General features: G+C 47.0%; 1 protein-coding gene and 1 long non-coding RNA gene across 3 annotated transcripts; one reads left to right on the forward strand and one right to left on the reverse strand.

Annotated features, from left to right (window-relative positions):
• Nucleotides 1-3,523: 3,523 nt before the first annotated feature.
• LOC138849377 (uncharacterized) lies at nucleotides 3,524-8,625 on the reverse strand. The gene is made up of 2 exons (XR_011388176.1): nucleotides 8,467-8,625; nucleotides 3,524-4,614 (listed from the first exon to the last, which is right to left on the reverse strand). It is a non-coding gene; the product is annotated as an uncharacterized lncRNA (long non-coding RNA).
• A 697-nt stretch (nucleotides 8,626-9,322) lies between these two features.
• PAQR9 (progestin and adipoQ receptor family member 9) lies at nucleotides 9,323-12,351 on the forward strand. Of its 2 annotated transcripts, none has more exons than XM_051818664.2 (2): nucleotides 9,323-9,461; nucleotides 10,096-12,351. In XM_051818664.2, exon 2 carries the CDS (start codon nucleotides 10,252-10,254, stop codon nucleotides 11,383-11,385), a length of 1,134 nt encoding a protein of 377 aa, XP_051674624.1. In that variant the 5' UTR covers nucleotides 9,323-9,461; nucleotides 10,096-10,251; the 3' UTR covers nucleotides 11,386-12,351. The 2 variants fall into 2 exon arrangements, with proteins under 2 accessions (XP_051674624.1, XP_051674623.1); XM_051818663.2 differs by lacking the exon at nucleotides 9,323-9,461 and adding an exon at nucleotides 9,562-9,734.
• The last annotated feature ends 6,454 nt before the right edge of the window (nucleotides 12,352-18,805 follow it).

The raw sequence follows: 18,805 nt of genomic DNA on the forward strand, positions 1-18,805 counted from the left end.
TGTGAATTACAAGCAAGTGAGCACAGGAATGGCTACTGTGAAGCAGAAATCAGCATGACATGGACGTCAGTTCTCCAGCACTGACAGTCCCCTCACTGGTGAGCGAGTTTAAGTGACTCGTGACTGTTAATTTTACATGGTTTGCTGGCCAGATGGTGCTTAATCCCAACCCCCGTGGGGCTGAGGGCAGAGATGTGAAGCAGGTGTCTGTCTACCACATTGCTTAAAAGTAAAAACATCAAAAGCTTAAAGGTGTTTGATGTAGTATTAAGATATTCCTGGTTTCAAAATGACTGTACCAAGTAAGTAATCACAAAATAGTTACATTAAAACGCTATAGACAGAGCCAGCACTGTGGAGTAGTGGGAAAAGCCCTAGTCTGCGATGTCGGCATCCCATAAATGTGCTCGTTTGAGTTTTGGCTGCCCTACTTCTGATCCAGCTCCCTGCTAATGTGCCTGGGGAAAGCAGTGGAAAATGGCCAAGTGTCTGGGGCCCTGCACCCATGTGGGACACCATGAAGAAGCTCCTGGCTCCTGACTTTAGCCTGGCTCAGCCCTGGCCATTGTAGCCATCTGGGGAGTGAATCAGCAGATGGAAGACCTCTCTCTCCCTCTCTCTGTCTCTCCCTGTATCTTCCTCTCTCTCTTTCTGTAACCTGATTTTTTTAATTTAAAGAGTATTTATTTGAAAACCAGAGTTACACAGAGAGAAGTAAAGCCAGAGAGAGAGGTCTTCCATTCTGCTGGTCCTCTCCCCAAATGGCTGCAACGGCTAGAGCTGAGCTGATCCAAAGCCAGGCACCAGGAGCCTCCTCCAGGTCTCCCACGTGGCTACAGGGGCCCAAGGACTTGGGCCATATTCTACTGCTTTCCCAGGCCATAGCAGAGAGCTGGATCGGAAGAGGAGCAGCCAGGACTTGAACTGGTGCCCATATGGGATGCCAGCACTGCAGGCAGTGACTTTACCCACTGAGCCACAGAACCAGACCCTCTGACTTTCAAATATATAAATAAATCTTTTTAAAATTTTTAAAAAGGAAAAAAAATGCTGTGGACTCATTTCCCCTACAACTGAGAACAGGGAATTTCCGACATCACTTTGTTGTACCCCAATTCACTCTTCCGCTGCTTTACACCCTGAGCTCCTAGTTTCACTTTTGTACATGGTTGATGTTTACTGTTGTTTGAAAACAAATAGCTAGGGATTGTCTCCTGAATGCTCCCTAAAGGAGTAGTCAGTACTTTCTACCCAGTGCTGCAAGGTATCTCTAGATGGAGTTGACTTGGATGAGCATAAGGCAATCTAGAGCAGACACTGGTGGGCAGACTTGAGATAGGAGGCAGGTTGGAGGAGCAAGGCAGGGATCAAGAATAAAACAAGGGGTCGGCGCTGTAGCATAGTGGGTAAAGCCTCAGCCTGAAGTACTGGCATCCTTTATGGGCGCTGGTTCAAGACCGGCTGCTCCACTTCCAATCTAGCTCTCTGCTATGGCCTGGGAAGGCAGCAGAAGATGGCCTAAGGCCTTGGGCCCCTGCACCCACGTGGGAGACCTGGAGGAGGCTCCTGGCTCCTGGCTTCGGATCAGCACAGCCCTTGCAGCTGGTTGGGGAGTGAACCAGCAGATGGAAGACCTCTCTCGCGCGCGTGCTCTCTTTCTCTGTCTCTCCTCTCTGTCTAACTCTGACTTTCAAATAAATAAAGAAATCTTTAAAAAAAAAAAAAGAATAAAACAAAACTAATAAGGTACATTTTGGCCACAGAATTCTCAGAACAAAAGGTTCAAATGATTGCCAATGGTTGACCTTGACAATAAGCATGTTCCTAGAAAAATGCTCCCTATTTATTGTGTAAAAATGACCTTGGTGAGGAGACTCATTCTTGTGGTTTTCACATGAATGGGCACAGGAGAAATGTGAAGTCACTGAAACTCTTTACTGTAAATACATACAGACAGAACACTCTTCAACTAACTTAGTGATCAGCATCTAGATAACTATGCTCATAAATATTTTCAACAAGTAGATTTTAAAACGCGAAGAAAAGGAAAACCATTACATTAAAAAGCTAAAGAGAGGATGGGAATGTGTTCTAGTAGTTATGACATCTGACTCGCATCAGAGTATCTGGGTTTGATTCCTGGCTCCAGTTACCCCCTCCAGCTTTATGCTATTGCACACCCTGAGAGGGAGTAGATGACGGCTCAAGTTCTTGCCACCCACCTGGGAGACCTGGATTGAGTTCCAGCTCCTGGCTTCAGTCCAGCTCAGTCCTGGCCATGGCAGGCATTTCGGAAGCACATCATCAGATGCAAGTTTTCTGTCTGTCTTTCTCTCACTCTATGCCACAAGAATAATTGGAAAAAAAAAAAAAAAAACTAAACAGAGATGGCAGGTGAGTTTAATTGGGGCCCCAAAACTGAGATGCCTTCCCCTTAATGCCAAGAATATGATATCGCAGCAGAATATTTTCCTTTCTGTATTTATCAGTTACTATAATGAGTAACATTGTGCAAATACAAGGATCACCTATGAAATCCCAGAATCTGTTATTTGTCTTTTGGCAGTGAAGTAGGATATGGGAAGCCCCTGGGATCAAGATGTTATCTGAAACACGGTGCTTCTTATAGGAAGACACATTGTGGAAAATGGAGTTAAAAGACAAGTTTATTCTAGTACAAAAAAAATTTGAAATAATGAAGACAAGGGTTCTTCAAAAAGTTCGTGGAAAACACAAATTACAGAACTGTGCAAATACTTTCTTTTTTAAAAAATATTTTTTATTTATTTACTTGACAGACAGAGTTACAGACAGTGAGAGACAGACAGAGAGAAAGGTCTTCTTTCTGTTGGTTCACCGCCCAAATGGCCGCAACAGCCGGCGCTGTGCTGATCTGAAGTCTGGAACCTCCCCTGGGTCTCCCATGCAGGTGCAGGGGCCAAAGCACCTGGGCCATCCTCCACTGCCTTCCCGGGCCACAGCAGAGAGCTGGACTGGAAAAGGAGCAACCGGGACTAGAACCCGGTACCCATATGGGATGCTGGCGCCACAGGCAGAGGATTACCCTAGTGCGCCACAGCACTGGCCCCATGCAAATCCTTTCATGTTAGAGGTGCTTTATCAGAGATGGGCATTGTGGTGCAGTGGTAAGATGCCACCTGGGACACCTGCCTCGCATGTCAGAGTGCCCGGGTTTGACAGTTTCTACCCAGCTTCCTGCTGATGCGCACCTTGAGGCAGCAGGTGATGACCCAAGTGCTGGGGTCCCTGCCACCCACGCGGGAGTTCTGAATGGAGTTCCAGGCTCCTGGCTTCGACCTGATCCAGCCCCAGCTATTGCAGGAATTTGGAGAGTGAACCAGCAGATGGAAGATAGATCTCTCTCTCTCTCTCTCTCTCTCATGCTGCCATTCAAATAAATAAAGTAAATAAAGTGGTTTTTTTTTTTATGTGCCTATATCAACATTTGGTTGTCACATTCCATACATACACAGATGCTTTATTCAGCATCATTCTTTGTGGGATTTCTTTTTTTTTTTTTTTTGACAGGCAGAGTGGACAGTGAGAGAGAGAGACAGAGAGAAAGGTCTTCCTTTGCCGTTGGTTCACCCTCCAATGGCCGCCGCGGCCGGCGCGCTGCGGCCGGCGCACCGCACTGATCCGATGTCAGGAGCCAGGAGCCAGGTGCTTTTCCTGGTCTCCCATGGGGTGCAGGGCCCAAGCACTTGGGCCATCCTCCACTGCACTCCCTGGCCACAGCAGAGAGCTGGCCTGGAAGAGGGGCAACCGGGACAGAATCCGGCGCCCCGACCGGGACTAGAACCCGGTGTGCCAGCACCGCTAGGCAGAGGATTAGCCTAGTGAGCCGCGGCGCCGGCCCTCTTTGTGGGATTTCTATCAACGTTCAATTGATGGGGCTGGTGCTGTGGCGTAGCGGGCAAAGCTGCCACCTGCAGAACTGGCATCCCATATGGGCACCGGCTAGAGTCCCGGCTGCTCCACTTCCCATCCAGCTCTCTGCTATGGCCGGGGGGAGCAGTAGAAGATGGCCCAAGTCCTTGGGCCCCTGCACCCGCATGGGAGACCCAGAAGAAGCTCCTGGCTCCTGGCTTTGGAATAGCACAGCTCCAGCCGTTGTGGCCCATTGGGGAGTGAACCAGCAGATGGAAGACCTCTTTCTCTCTCTCTCTCTCTCTCTCTCTCTCTCTCTCTCTCTCCCTGCCTCTTCTCTCTCTGTTTAACTCTTTCAAATAAAGAAATAAATAAATCTAAAAAAAAAGATTCAATTGATGATCATATTCATTCAGTAATGTGGCTGAATGTTGAGCCAACATGCAAATCTGTTTTGTTCCTCAGTTGTGTTCATTTACTTATCTAGTTTTACAATAACAATTAAAAAATAAAAATGAAAGGGGAGGCTGTGTGAGTTATGAAGTCCCGTGGACACTGGAGATGTTCACAGCTGGTACACACAGATTCTCAGGCAGCAGCACCCACTGAAGGAAAGACTGGTGGGTTGCAATGAATAAGGTTTGACTCCAGCTCTGCCTCCCAGCTGTTTAACTTCTTTGAGCCTCTGTGTCTTTGTCTGAAAATGAGGATAGTGTGCACACCCTGCAAAAGAGTGTTCTGAGAATCAGAGATAACAACTGTAAACTCCTATCACAGTGCCTAAATGTGTAGAATATAATCAATGAGCCAAAAGAACGATCATGAATGGAATGAGCTGGAGCAGATGACTTTAAGGAGTAATGACACTGCTACTCTAAGATTCTAGAATTCTAAGTTCTAGCCTTTTAAAGGTGTGTAGCACTGAACCACCTTCCTGGCCACAATGTGTTTAGTGCTTACTGTGTGCAAAGCACTAGATTTCAGGGGAAACTGTCCATAAATACTCAGTAATCTGTCTCATTCACGTGTATAACTGTTTCTCAAGCCACAACCTGTGACAGTCTATGACAGGGAGATACCGAATGAGGTTCAGTGTGACACATACATATAAAGCCTTTAGACTCTGCTCGGGAAATGGGGAGGGAAGAATTGGGGGAAATAACTCCAGAACTGAGACCACCATTCTAGAGCAGGGAAGCTCAGACAGAGCTGAAATCCCAGGCATTTGGGCAGGTCTGGTCTTTGTGTGGGGGCTGCTGGTGGACAAATGGCAATGCCCACACACCCTTTCCAGTAACCTGAAAGGCAAGAAAGGGGAGTCCCTCCTGGACTGGCGACAGGGGATGTAAGCAGGCTGGCCAAACTAGAGCAAAGGACCATGGAGCAGAGGTCAACAAACAGTATTGATCACACACCTTTAGTAGTCAATGTGTTCTGACTCTCCCCCATACCCCAACATATTATCAATGATCTCCATGTACTACTTACTAAGTGTGCCACAATACCTTCAAGAGTATGGGCATTGAAAAGGATGAGCTCCATTTAAACTGAAGCTGTAATATTTTATTCTTCACCTTAGTAGGTCTTTCTGCGCACTCACTTTGGGGACCACTGGTAGAGAACAGGTGAACTTGCTAAGGTAGGGAAGTGTCTCTTCCTGCATAGAACCTTCTAAGGCAAGTCATCCTCAACAAGTCTCCCCTTGCCTTTACTTTTTTCTAGGGTGTGCGTGTGTTTAAGGCAGAGAGAGAGAAACAGACAGCAAACATAGATCTCCCATAGGCTGGCTCATTCCTTAAATGCCAACACAGTAGGGATTGGGATAGGCCAAAGCCGGGGCAACAGGAAGTCCATCCAGGTCTCCCATGTGGGAGTCACAGACCTAAGTACTTCAGGCATCACCTGCTGCCTCCTTTGGTCTACATTAGCAGAAAACTATAATCAGAAGCAGAGTTGGGACTGAAACTCAGGCACTCTGATTGAGGATGTGTTTCAAATACCGTGTTAACTGCTGTACAAAATGCCTGCCCCATCCCTTAGCTTTGTTCAAGAAACCCCGTCATTAAGTCAGGTAACAGGTAGGAACAGTGATGGAAGAACTCAGTCCTCCACACACTCTCTCCAGCTTCCTGCCCCACACCTGGCCTTCCAACTGTGCTTTCCCCAAATGGTTGCCACAGTTACACCTGAAACCAAAGGCTCTCCTACCATGCAGGAGCACAGACCCATATTTTGGCAGTGACCATATCTGACCTGGAAGAGTCTGGCTAGGAAGATCCCGGTTGTGTTCAATTTGGAGAACAGGGAAATACTTTGTTTAGGCTGTCTATTCTGCAGAGAGGGACTGAACCCTACAGAGTTCTCTCACACAGTTTTAGGTGCAATTAAGCACTAAAGTCCTCAGTGTTTTTGTGTGGGGGGATTTGGCTGGCTTTTCAGCTAAAAATGAGACTAGAAAAAAAAATTGCTTCTGAAAGCAGGTGTGCAAATAATGTAGCATGTTCTCCAGGTTTTACAGCTAGCTAACTGTCCTTACTAGACAACATGAGACCTCCCCTGCAGTATTTACATAGGTTTCATTTTATTATCGGCAAGAGAAACCCACACGTGTGGTCAGCCCATAAGAATACCGCCAGAACAAACCAGACTGGTGAAGGCGCTAGTCCAGTCTGCTGCAGCCTCTACACACTGCTGCATCTTGCCACCAGGACCCCTCCCCACCCCAGCACCTGAATGTACACAGCAGCCACAGACCTGCCAAAACCACGTGTGGTTTTCAGTGGGAAGGAACAGCTGGTTTCTGTAGGCACTGGCTTTTAAATGCCAGGCCTGGTGATTTGTGCCTGTCAACAACTTGGTGGTTGGTCCCAGCTCCCTGAGAGATGCTTTATCTGCTCGTGCAGCTCTAGGGAAGGGCAGCCAGCCCATGGCGTCTATCTGTTTAGTCAAGTCCAGCACATGGGAGCGAGGTAGTCACTGACAAGAGACAGTTTAAAACCACACAACCCAGCTTGCACAGGCCTGAGGAACACATTTTTGTATCTCAATAAAAAACTGAGTCTGTAGATTGGTAGTGAGCAAGGAAGAGTCCCATTGGCATTTTATACATCAGGTCGGTTTTGCTGCTTCCTTAGTGGCTTTTTACTGAGCTTTGTCAAGATAGAGCCAGGACAGCCATCTGGGTTTTACTCCAGAGAAAAGTCATGGACAGCCTTCACGCACATGTCAGATGGAAATCGTACGAGAAAGGAGAAGGCAGAGATCATAGAGTTTCTGATCATAGAGTTTCATTTTAGGAATGTTACACTGTGGTGTAGTAGGCTAATCCTCCACCTGTGGTGCTGGCATCCCAGATGGGCACCAGTTCCAGTCCCGGCTGCTCCTCTTCTGATCCAGCTCTCTGCTATGGCCTGGGAAAGCAGTAGAAGATGGCCCAAGCCCTTGGGCCCCTGCACCCATGTGGGTGGGAGACCTGGAAGAAGTTCCTGGCTCCTGGCTTTGGATAGGCTCCGATCCACAGTTGTGGCCATTTGGGGAGTGAAACAGAGGATGGAAGACCTCTCTCTCTGTCTCTCCCTCTCTCTGTCTGTAGCCCAATCACTCAAATAAGTAAATAAAATATTTAAAGAAAGAAAAAAGAGTGTCATGACTGGTTTTTCTACTTCATAAAATATGAATTTTTAAAAAAGAAGATCGTGTTATATTAGCATCAACTTTAACACTGCTACAAAAAGTTATAAAGACAATTGTCACTTTATTTAACTAGACTTTTTGTACATTCATTTAGAGTCAGTTCCACCATTTTGCTTGAAGTGAACGTCCTACTATATTTTCCTGATTATGTAAGTGAGCTGATTATTCAAGTAAGAGGTTGGTAAATATGGGAATTACTACAAAATCAACATTTTTCAGGGGCTACAGCTCAGGTAATTTGTGGAGTAACAAAGGGAATATCAAAAGATTTTTTTTTCTGGTATGCCACCACTTCAAGTTTATTATTCCTAGGCCTGATTTAAATACCATAATTAAAAGAGATTAAGGTACTTAATCTCTTTTACAAATTAATGTGGATCCTTAGTCCAGATCTGAAAGGTATTATAGTTCACGTTAAAATGGACTGGCTACAGACAGTGGAAGGCCAGAAAATACTAAAACAAAAAACTGGTTAAAATAACTACAGCAAAACTTCATTTATTAAAAAAAAAAATCCATTAATTAGGAATGTGTGACCATTAAGAAAGGCTCAAGACTAAAGTGTACCTTTGTGGAAGAGTTTGCTAAATCAACTCCTAGTGGAAAATACATTTCAAAGAGAAGACTGAAATGGCAAAGAGATTACTTACAGTATCCTTAAGTTATTTTAGACCTTTGGAATACGGAGTGATTCCCTAGTTATAAATAATTCATATCCATAACTTTAATCCACCTTGAACCTCTACTAAGTAAATCTTTCTTAACCTACTTATAGGATTTGCCCTCATGATGAAGGTAGGCTTCCATCTTTAAAATGAAAATGAAACGGAGTTTAAAATTATAATTGAAAGCCTCTTCCCAAACCAGTCCGCCCTTCCATACCAGTTTCCTTTGAGCCAAGCAGGTTGTTGGACGTCCCAGGTTAACACATGGAATCTGAAGGGAGCCTGGCTGGGTTCGATTTCCCCTTCTACCACTCGGGCATGTTCTTCACCGTTGGCGCGCCTCCATTTCCTCTCTGTAGAAAAGATGGATATCTGCGAAGTATTTAGTGCCTTGCCAAATAAAAACAAAACCGCAAAAACAGACCAAGAGTGAGTTCCTGTTGTCCATACCACAGGTCGGATGCACACCTTAGGCTCTGTACTACCCCCAAAGGCACTGTCGAAAGAGCTTGTCAACCACGTGAGGACACACGGGTTCTCCAGCCCTCTTCCTTCGCAGCTCAGGCGTGTGTTTTCACACTGCGGTGCATCACAACCACCTGGACCCTTCAAGCTGTCTTTCCTTCCCGCCTCCCGCACCCACACTCGCCCGCCAGGTACTGTTGGAGAACAATGCATAAGCTTTATCCAAACCACCTTCCCCGTCTCTATGAACCGGTCTCCTGTCTCTCTTCAGCCTGTGCTAGAATGTACCTGTTTCCTGACGTCTTCCCTCATCCACGCCCTCCCTCAACGCCGCACAGCTCTGCTTGGGAACCCCTACTCATTAAATTCCTCAAATCATTAAAGGCTTTCTGCATCGCCTGATCATCATCTGAAAAAAACAATTTTTTTTTTCCTCTCCCTCTCATTAAAACGTGGAATTGGAGCAGCTCGTTCCCCAGCGATTGGACTTTGGGCTCCAAAGAACAATCCCAGATACAGACACAAGACCAAGAAGATGCATGAGCTGGCGAGCTCCCGCGACCGGAGGCCAGTCTGGGGTACGCCTGCTTTGGACAGCACACGGGCGAGGGAGCTGGGAGGATGGTGACGCACCTGATGAAGTCAGTGGGACGAGAAGATAAACTAAGGCTAGGTGTAGTGCGCAGAGGCGCGCGCGCACGCACACACCCGCAAAGATGAGATGCGGCGAGGGAGCAGCAGCCCCAGGTATCTGACAATGGCACGGCCCCGATCGGGTCTCACAGCCCCGGGATTCCGCAGCCACCTGGGGAGACACCAGCAGGGGCGCACCGCACCCCCGCCCCTCCCCCGCGGCCGCGGCTCCCCAGTGTCCTCTAGAACGCCCGCATGGCTGTTGGGTCTCGAACCTCAGCGCCGATCCCGGTCCTCGGCCGCTCGACCCCGCTGGCCAGCCTTTGGCCCCCCACATCAATCATTAACGGGTCGGCTCCGGCTGCGGCGGCCCGAGGAGGGGGGATGGTACGGAACTCGAGACTGGGGACAACTCTTTCCTCCGAGGCGGCCGCGAAACCCTAGCCGGGGAGGCCCCCGCCCTTCTTCGGCGCCTCGGCTCGCTCATCCCCGCCTCCTGCCTGGGGGCGGCGGCGGCGGCGGCGGCGACGAAGGCAGCGGCGGCAGCGGCACCCGCACCGCGCGATGCCCAGTCACCGCCGCGCCGCTGCCGCCGCAGCCCGACGCACCGCCGCCGCCTCAGCCGCCTCAGCCGCAGCGCGGGCGGCTGCGCGCCGCTAGCTGGGAGCTTCACGAGGGGGCTTCCGAGCCCCGCGCGCTCCTGCCGGCTGCCGCGCTGCCTGCTGACTGTTTCCTTTTCTCGCTGTAGGAGCGGGTGCTCGGAGGCGCAGGTCTTGTCCTGAACCTGCAGCGACGTCCCGGGCGTGGGCACAAAGGCTCCGACGGCGGCCGGCCGGAGCTGCGGAGCGCGCGGGAGCCGGCACCAGAGGTCGCCTGCGCGCGCCCTAGCCAAGCCCCGGGCACCATGCCGCGGCGCCTGCAGCCCCGGGGCGCGGGCACAAAGGGCCCGCCCGCTGAGGCGGCGGCGGCCTCGGGGGCCGGCCGGCACCCCCACCCCGCCGCCTCTGGGGACCCGCCCGCGTCGGCCAAGCCGCTGCTGCGCTGGGACGAGGTGCCCGACGACTTCGTGGAGTGCTTCATCCTGTCGGGCTACCGGCGTCTGCCGTGCACGGCGCAGGAGTGCCTGGCCTCGGTGCTGAAGCCGACCAACGAGACGCTCAACTTCTGGACGCACTTCATCCCGCTGCTGCTGTTCCTGAGCAAGTTCTGCCGCCTCTTCTTCCTGAGCGGCCGCGACTTGCCCTTCCACCACCCGGGGCTGCTGCCGCTGTGGTGCTACGCGTCGGGCGTGCTGCTGACCTTCGCCATGAGCTGCACGGCGCACGTGTTCAGCTGTCTGTCGCTGCGCCTGCGCGCCGTCTTCTTCTACCTGGACTACGCGTCCATCAGCTACTACGGCTTCGGCAGCACGGTGGCCTACTACTACTACCTGCTGCCGGGCCTGAGCTTGCTGGACGCCAGGGTGATGACCCCGTACGTGCAGCAGCGCCTGGGCTGGCACGTGGACTGCACGGGCCTCATCGCTGCCTACCGCGCGCTGGTGCTGCCCGTGGCCTTCGTGCTGGCCGTGGCCTGCACCGTGGCCTGCTGCAAGAGCCGCACCGACTGGTGCGCCTACCCGTTCGCCCTGCGCACGTTCGTCTTCATCATGCCGCTTAGCATGGCCTGCCCCATTATGCTGGAAAGCTTGCTCTTCGATCTGCGTGGGGAGAACCCGACGCTCTTCGTGCACTTCTACCGCCGCTACTTCTGGCTCGTGGTGGCCGCCTTCTTCAACGTGAGCAAGATCCCCGAGCGCATCCAGCCAGGCCTGTTCGACATCATCGGCCACAGCCACCAGCTGTTCCACATTTTCACCTTCCTCAGCATCTATGACCAGGTGTACTACGTGGAGGAGGGCCTGCGCCAGTTCCTGCAGGAGCCGCCCGCCGCGCCCACCTTCTCGGGCACCGTGGGCTACATGCTGCTGCTGGTGGTCTGCCTGGGGCTGGTCATCAGGCGGTTCCTAAAAAACTCGGAGTTCTGCAGTAAAAAGTGAGCCTTGGCCTCGCCCGAGGCTGTTGGTTTGCTCACCTGTTTGTTGGCAGTTTCTGTTGTTGGTTTGTTTTCAGGTTTTGTTGTGTTTCCTTCTTTGCTGGAGTAGGGTGCTGAGACCCCGGAGGGAAAAGTCCCCTGCTTTACAAGGGGCTCCGGGCCCACTTGGGACTTTGGAAGAATGACAAAAGGGGGTCGGGCTGGAGGGGGTGAGGGGTGAGGCTCTGGTTCTTGTCCCTGTGGGAAAAATTCAGGTCGCGACTGTGGCACGCAGGGATTTTGAGGAGGAAGCTGACAAAATCCCAAGTGAAACCCCCAAACAGCTCGCTTTTCCAATCGTCTCCGGTGTCAGGGCTAATAACGAGGAGCCTTCTGAGGTCAGGAATGCAGTAAAGAGGATCAATAGGTAAATTCCCCGGGTACTTCCATTCCAGCTTATTTTTGTCCGAAGAATGGAGCTTTGTAGGAAACTGGCCCGAAGACACAAACCCAGGGCTTCCCTTGCTAGAAAATGCATGGAATGTGAACACACGTTATTTTGAAATATGTCTCAGATGTTATTTAAATAGTAATATATACAATGATTTTTTTCATAATTTATCCAAGTCTGTGATATGCACTGAATTTTCTTTGTCATAGTTTTGGATTTCGCAGCCTCCTGCGTTCCGTACACTTGAACTGGACATCAGCGCAAGCTGCTTCAGATTCCTCAGTTACTTTTTTCAACAGTGTTTTCTGAAGGCCTGTGAGTGTCATGACACAACTGTGAATTATTCTACCTTAGGGACTCTGGGGAAGCTCTTGGTAAGGAGCTCGAGTGGTTTGTACGAATCCCAGATTCCTGTTTATTTTCATGTGTTCCACAAAACCCATCCTGATTTTCTTGTTTGTTTTAATTTCATTTTTTTTCGCTTTGCTACTTATTTAATTTGCCACTGGAATAAATGTGCCTTTTGAAGCAATGCCCAAATGGCTGGTCCTCAAATAGTTTCTTGCCTGGGGAGAGCAGGAGGAGTTCCCTGCGTGTCAGGGTTCACCGTCCCACCCGGGAGGGAAGCAGGATGGTGTTGGTTTTAAGGTTTGGGCAGGACCGGAAGTAGTTGGGTCATACAGAGCATTTGGCGTTTCTACAAGGAGAAGGAGCCAACTTGCTAATGTGCCTGTGGTTCCTGATGCAGCCATGGGGGAGGATGAGAAGGTGCTGTTTCTAGACTGATGCCATCCAGCCTTGCTTAAAATTAACAATACAATATTCAGGAATAAACGAGGCCATTATATTAGGAAAGGCAGGAGCAGATTACTTGGGTTGTAACTGAACATTTTGAGTTAAATGAGATTACAGTTACCCACTTAAAACACCAAAGTCTCATTGGGATCCAAACTGTGGAGATGATGGGCAGTTATCCCAATTCCTTGAAAAATCAGTGAGCCTGCCCTCGAGGTCCTATTATGGCCGGATTCACAGGTTTCTTCTCAATGCTGACCTGTGACCACGGTGGCAACTCTAAATTAAACCACTGAGGTAGCTTATTTAAATACTGATTACACTTCGTGGCCCATTATTTTGGTTAAGAGCCAAATAAGTCATTGAATGGGGAGTCTGGACTTTGTGGAATAATTGAGATCAAGCACATAAGGTAGATGGACAATTACCTCAGCGCTGATAGGCTGGCACTCCTGAAGACATCGCTGTTTTTGTTTATGCTTTTTATCACGACTATGTAAACAGAGAAGTTTTTGCACAACTCCCTGGAGGAACCCGGACCCTTGTATATGTGTATCTTGCGTGTTAATTTGCACATGGAAGTTGAGTGTATAGATGTCTGTATTTTATTTTGAACCTCTCCATGGGATCGTAAATACTCTAGACAGTTGCTGGTGAATGTCAGCGTCTCATCCTTTGCAGACTGCAGGGAAAATCCCAGTAGGTTACCCAGACTGATAATCTGCGCTGACCACAGATGTTAGTTCTTAGCTGTAACTTAATGCAATACGTGCATTCAAGGACAACTGTGGAAATCAGAATATGCCACATGCAGATTTATTTGCATGCCACTGCTGTCTCTTTAGAGCCTCAAAGACTGTTGGTTCCAAAGCGAGAGGAGCAGGTTGCAGAGTGTGTTGTAGCTTCTTTGTAAAATGAGACCTCCCTTTCCGAAGGAGCTTTCAAGAGGAAGACTTTTAAAAAGCATGACTTGTTGGAGAATGCAAACCACACGCTGAATTTGTCATTGTGAATTTTTGCTGGGAGATCCTCTGGGTCCACAAACAGAATTCTCCTCTTGCCCCGTGCCTTTGTCCTTAAGCAGAGGCCACTTGAGGATAAAATTATACCCGTATCATTTTCAAGTGATTATGAGGCACGGGCCCAGGAAAATGACACACGTTTCCCCGTGGAGGTGTCAGCACCCAGCGTGTCCCAGAGTGAACGAGGACCCTCTTGCTGGTCCCTTTGGCCTCCCCCATTCCAGCTTGGGCTTTATAAGTAGTATAGATCACTGATACGAGGGCATTCTGGTAGAAAACCGAGCTTTGGCTCTGTTCTCTGTTTGCACATAGGTACACTACACACTGTTGAACACCAAGGACAACTTGATGAATCACAGAGATTATTAGCTAAATTATAGTGGTTTCTGGTCAAGTCCAATGATATTTTAGAAGCAAACGAGCATGCAAGTATCTAGGTGCATATTATATACTTCAGGGGCAGTGTGGCAATCAGAATAAAATATCTTTAACAATATTTTTCCACGCTCTCCTTTGTGCTGCATCTATTAGAATTAAGTTTTCCGTGATCGTGTTCAGCTGTTGGAAATGTAGGCCAAATTATAAATAAGAATTCATTCCATTGTCTCCATACAACCTACTTTGGCAGTAGAATTTTGAAGCATATTATGTAATGCGTTTTATTTTTTACTTGTTAGTCATAATCTAGATGATATCTCAAGGAGCCCCATGGTAATGTCGCCTGGGAAATAAGGGTGTTTGAGTGCCAGTCACCCTGTGGGTTCATCCCGGAGGCTTCAGATTGACTGACTTGGCTAACAGGTTCCTTTCCTCCCTGCCATTCTTCCAGCGCAGGTGAAGAGGATGACCTTCCCAGAGAGAGAGAGAGAGAGGAAGTGAGATCTTTGGTCCTGTCAGGACTGGCCTGTAAAAATAAACGAGATCTTTTCCATTGGCCATTCACTTTCCCGAAATAGCCCAGGGAGAAAGGATGGGGCTGCCCAGCTGGACGGAGCGGCCTCCCATGTTTCCATTCATAAACGCTGCCCGTGAGTGCTCACGGACCAGACGCTGCTAAGCCTAATCCATCGTGCTCCTTTCGGGGAATCATTTTTTAAGAATGCAAAATTTGGGGATGGAGGTGATTTTTATCATGTCTCTTTTTTCTGATTTGGTGCTGAATCTGAGAGCCAGCAGCAATAATAACTAGGAATTTTTATCTTCAAATCACCTCATTTTGTTGCTAATCTACACAGGGCTATAGTAGGATACAGGTACGGTAGGAGTCCTCTCCATTTCCAGCTTTTGCCGTTGGTTTCAAGGTGACAGAATTCAGTTTCCAAGCTGGCGTGAAAACACAGGGGCTGGTCTTGTTCTCACAGTGGCATTTATTGGTGCGCACGGCTGTGCTGCCTGACCACGCACACACACTAATTGGAGCTAGACATGTAGATTTCTTTAATTGACTATAATTTTTACGTAGAGCAAGGGACGAACTGGATGTCTTTGAAATCAGGTTTGTAAAATCTCAAACAAAACATTACTAGTCACTTAACGGTTTTATCGTCCTGTGTTTCACCTGTTGAAGTTCCCCACCACTGACTGCACTCTGTCAGTGTCCTCTGAGTTGACATTCGTTGATGCAGTCATTCATATATTCCCTTTGGTGATCTTTGAGCACCTATTGTATGTAAGATATTGGGCACACACCCATACAGATTAGTACAGACTTTTGTCTTGTGCTGGAACAGAGGGAGAAGCATCAGAAAGGCTTTTTGGCCACGGACCAGACTCTGACCTTCTGACCTTGCCATCCAGACTATCCTAAACCACTGAGTTTGGATATTTTCTGTTTTCTGTTATCACAAGAGTAACGAATGCACAGAATCTTATTTCAATTAACATACTAATTTAGCCCGAATCAATTCCTTTTTCTTTCTCTTATGTTTTCTGTCTGCCCCTCGGCCTGTGGTTAAAAATAACTTGAAAATTTAGTGTACAATATGTATGAAAGGATAGTGGGCATATGTGCAGAATTGAAGAACCTTTATCACGATTAATAAAAACACTAACAATAATTATTGAAAGATTAATATTATTCATACTATTATGAAATGTGATTCATCCAAAGTGCCTAAATTGTGAAGTTATTAAGTGTCTGAACATCATAGATGAAATGACATTTTCAAGTTTAATATATAAATATGAGTTTTAAATGCTTAATTCACTAACATTAATGTTCTTGAGCCTTTTTCCTCTTTTAAGATCTTTGTGTTATAACTTACAGAACATTCTTTAGAAAAAATAGATCTGGAAAAATCATTAAAAGGTAGGAAGAAGGCATGGAAAAGAGAGAAAAAGAAGAATTAGACTCAAGCAGGCAGGATGGGTGGGCTTCCAGTTCAACTACAGACAGTTTTGCCTGAATTTAAATTGTGTCCCCAGAAAAGCATGTGAGGATCTAGGGTTTAAGCATCCAAATAGGTAGGAGAGATTCCGTTTGGCATCCTAGAGTATTTTGTTTTGTTTTACCTGAACACTAGGGTCCTGATGCATTTTGAGTAGTGGATTTACTGAGCTTAATGTCATTCATTTGTTGCCATAAAATTAGGACCTGAGTCAAAAAAAAAAAAAAAAAAAAAAAGGCATGAGGGAATAGCACCAGCCAAGTGTAAATCACCTTTAGAATAATTTTCTTGAGGGATTGCCAATATTTTCTGACATATGTTGCCTGGCAGAAAGTGAACAAGCCTAGACAAAGTGAAAAAGGAAGCATTCAGTGGCTGAGGCTGACAACAACTGTCCTCCCTTGTGAGAGGACACATGCGTTTCTATTGAAGATTTTACTTTTTCACCTTTATAAAGGTATTTCTTAACTGTGAAAATGGATGCCAGTTCTCAGTCACTGTTCCAAAAAGCTAATACAAATTTCTGTTGTTCATAAGAAGACCCATGTGTTGCATTTCTGGTTTGCAGATTGCTAACCAGTTTTGTTTTAAAGCAGCTTCTTAAGAATCTGTGAGCAAGTTGCAGAATTAGCGTGTTTATTTATAGGTCAGAGGCCAGTACTGCTCTGTTAGCTGTTAATTGTGGCAGGACGTGACTTTCGAAGCTCTGAACACACACCTATATGCAACAATATGCCCACTTGTGTGCTATTTGTGTTAAATCAATGGAGAAACAGCATTTTCTTCAAGCTTTTGAAAATGTCCCCTAATATTGTATTTCTAAATGTAACACATAAGCTATGATGCTTTTTGTTCTCCAACCATCTCTGGAAACTATTCCAAACATGGCATTTCTCAAGGAAACTCTCTTGAATGTACAAAATTATTCTTGAATGTGTAGAAGTGCAGACTACCTTTCTCCTGCCTCACAGCTCTCGGACACCCCCGTTCCCCCTCACCCCCCACCCCATACGCAATAGGCACTCAAGGCAGAGTGGGAGGATCTGCAGTTGCTTATTTAGCTGTGTTGTGAGTTTGGCTCTGTTACCCACCGTTCACCACAACCTGGAGGCAGGAACCATGTAAATAAACCCTTGCTTCATAGACCAAGCTTAGGAACACATGCATTTCTTTAAGTTCCGTTTTTAGTTAGAAAGCACTACCTGATTTTAATATGCTGGATGCAAATAAAAAAAAAAGGAAATCCATGGGAAATTTTTTTAAGGAGATGCTGTTTTCATTTTATATTTTCAGTGGTTATAATGGCAATTCGGAAAAAAAAAAAAAAAAAAAAAAAAAAAAAAAAAAAAAACAAGCCTTAGCCCTTAGATGGAAACCTTCCTCTTTGTCCTGGGAGTCGAATCACCTGAGCTCTTAAGCTGGTGAAAAAGTCCCAAATAGGGCTTTTGAAATGTAAACAATGTAAAATTTAAAGAAAGGTAAAAAGTGGTTTTTCAAAGCAACATGTCAGATTGGTTCTAAATGTATAATAAGGGTAACTGTCAAAATCTTTTAAAAATTCTGGCCAGGAACTTCATGAAATCCACTCTCCCAGCAAAGCTAAGCACAGGAAGGTCCACCAGGTTGGCTTTCTTTTCTGGAGCCCATGAGCAAAATGATTGGGAACTGAGCAACTGAGTACTGAGGCAATAAAGAGGTGAGGCACATTCCCCTTCGAGGAGGGCATGACCACTGTAGAGACCCGGGCCGCTGGAATGCACAGCCCTAGGCACTCCGTCCCTGCGCCATTGCTGCACGGCCCAGGAAAAGCTGTCTGTGTTTCAGGGCCGGCAGAGGGGAGGATTGAGAGGCTGTTCTGTTCTCACACAGTGCGTGCAAGCCAGCGCTCTCTCCACTTCAGCCTTCTCCCAGACCATTTCCACCGCCCTTGAAGCCTTCACCTTCACAAGTCAGCCTTGAAGACAAAAGGTACTAAAAGGATGCCAGGTGTATTTTAGCCTTCTCCAACCATCTGCCTTATGAGGTTCATTCATTTCTAATAGAAAGACTTGCATATGGGGACTGTACTGAGGTTCCTAAGACCGTCCGGCCAGCAGGTCTCCCTTTGCAGCAAGGGGCATTACTTGTAGAAGGGCCATACTCATTTTTATCCTCAGGTCAGAGGCAGAGGGAGGATTTCACAAAGATCAAATGGACATTGATCTTGTGTCTGCGTTTTTTGTTTTGTTCTTCAAGTTCATTTAATGGTGATAATGGAGGAAAAGGAAGTAAAGAATAGTGCAGCCATAAAAAAAAGAAAGAAAATTTTCCCACTGCTTGCTAAATTAATTCTTAAGCTACCCTCACTCCTGTCCTCACCTACATCCTGAAGCGTTGTATTTAGCTAGCTGGAGAGGCATTCTTATGATGTGTAAACCTCCATGCATGGGCTACGAGGTGGTTTCAGATCAATAATGTATTCTGAAAGAAGAGCATTACTTAATCTTAATTCCACGTTACTTGATAGGCAAAATAATCTGTAGAAATAGATACCACTTTGGTCAATTCTTTGCATGTAGCTGAAAAAATCGTAACTCATTTCTGTTGTGTATTGTTTGCTATGATTTTGTTTTTCTGAGACATTTGTTCCCCACCATCTTGAATATGAAATTCTGTATAAATAATATAACTATGCATTTTTTTGCTGAAAAACAAATGTATGAGATGAGAATAAATTATTTGTAAGCACAGCATTTTAAGACTGCATTTGTATGCCTCTGTGCATGTTCAAAAGATAAACTGTTATGTTGG

The sequence above is a fragment of the Oryctolagus cuniculus genome, chromosome 4 (genome assembly GCF_964237555.1).
Source record: "Oryctolagus cuniculus chromosome 4, mOryCun1.1, whole genome shotgun sequence".
NCBI classification, from domain to species: domain Eukaryota; kingdom Metazoa; phylum Chordata; class Mammalia; order Lagomorpha; family Leporidae; genus Oryctolagus; species Oryctolagus cuniculus.

Excerpts from the sequence above, each read along its gene's own strand:
- PAQR9 (XM_051818663.2), top strand. The coding sequence starts at position 9,603 with ATGGCTGTTGGGTCTCGAACCTCAGCGCCGATCCCGGTCCTCGGCCGC. Across the intron at positions 9,735-10,095 it reads CGGCCCGAGGAGGGGGGATG|GAGCGGGTGCTCGGAGGCGC; the intron begins GTACGGAACTCG and ends TTCTCGCTGTAG.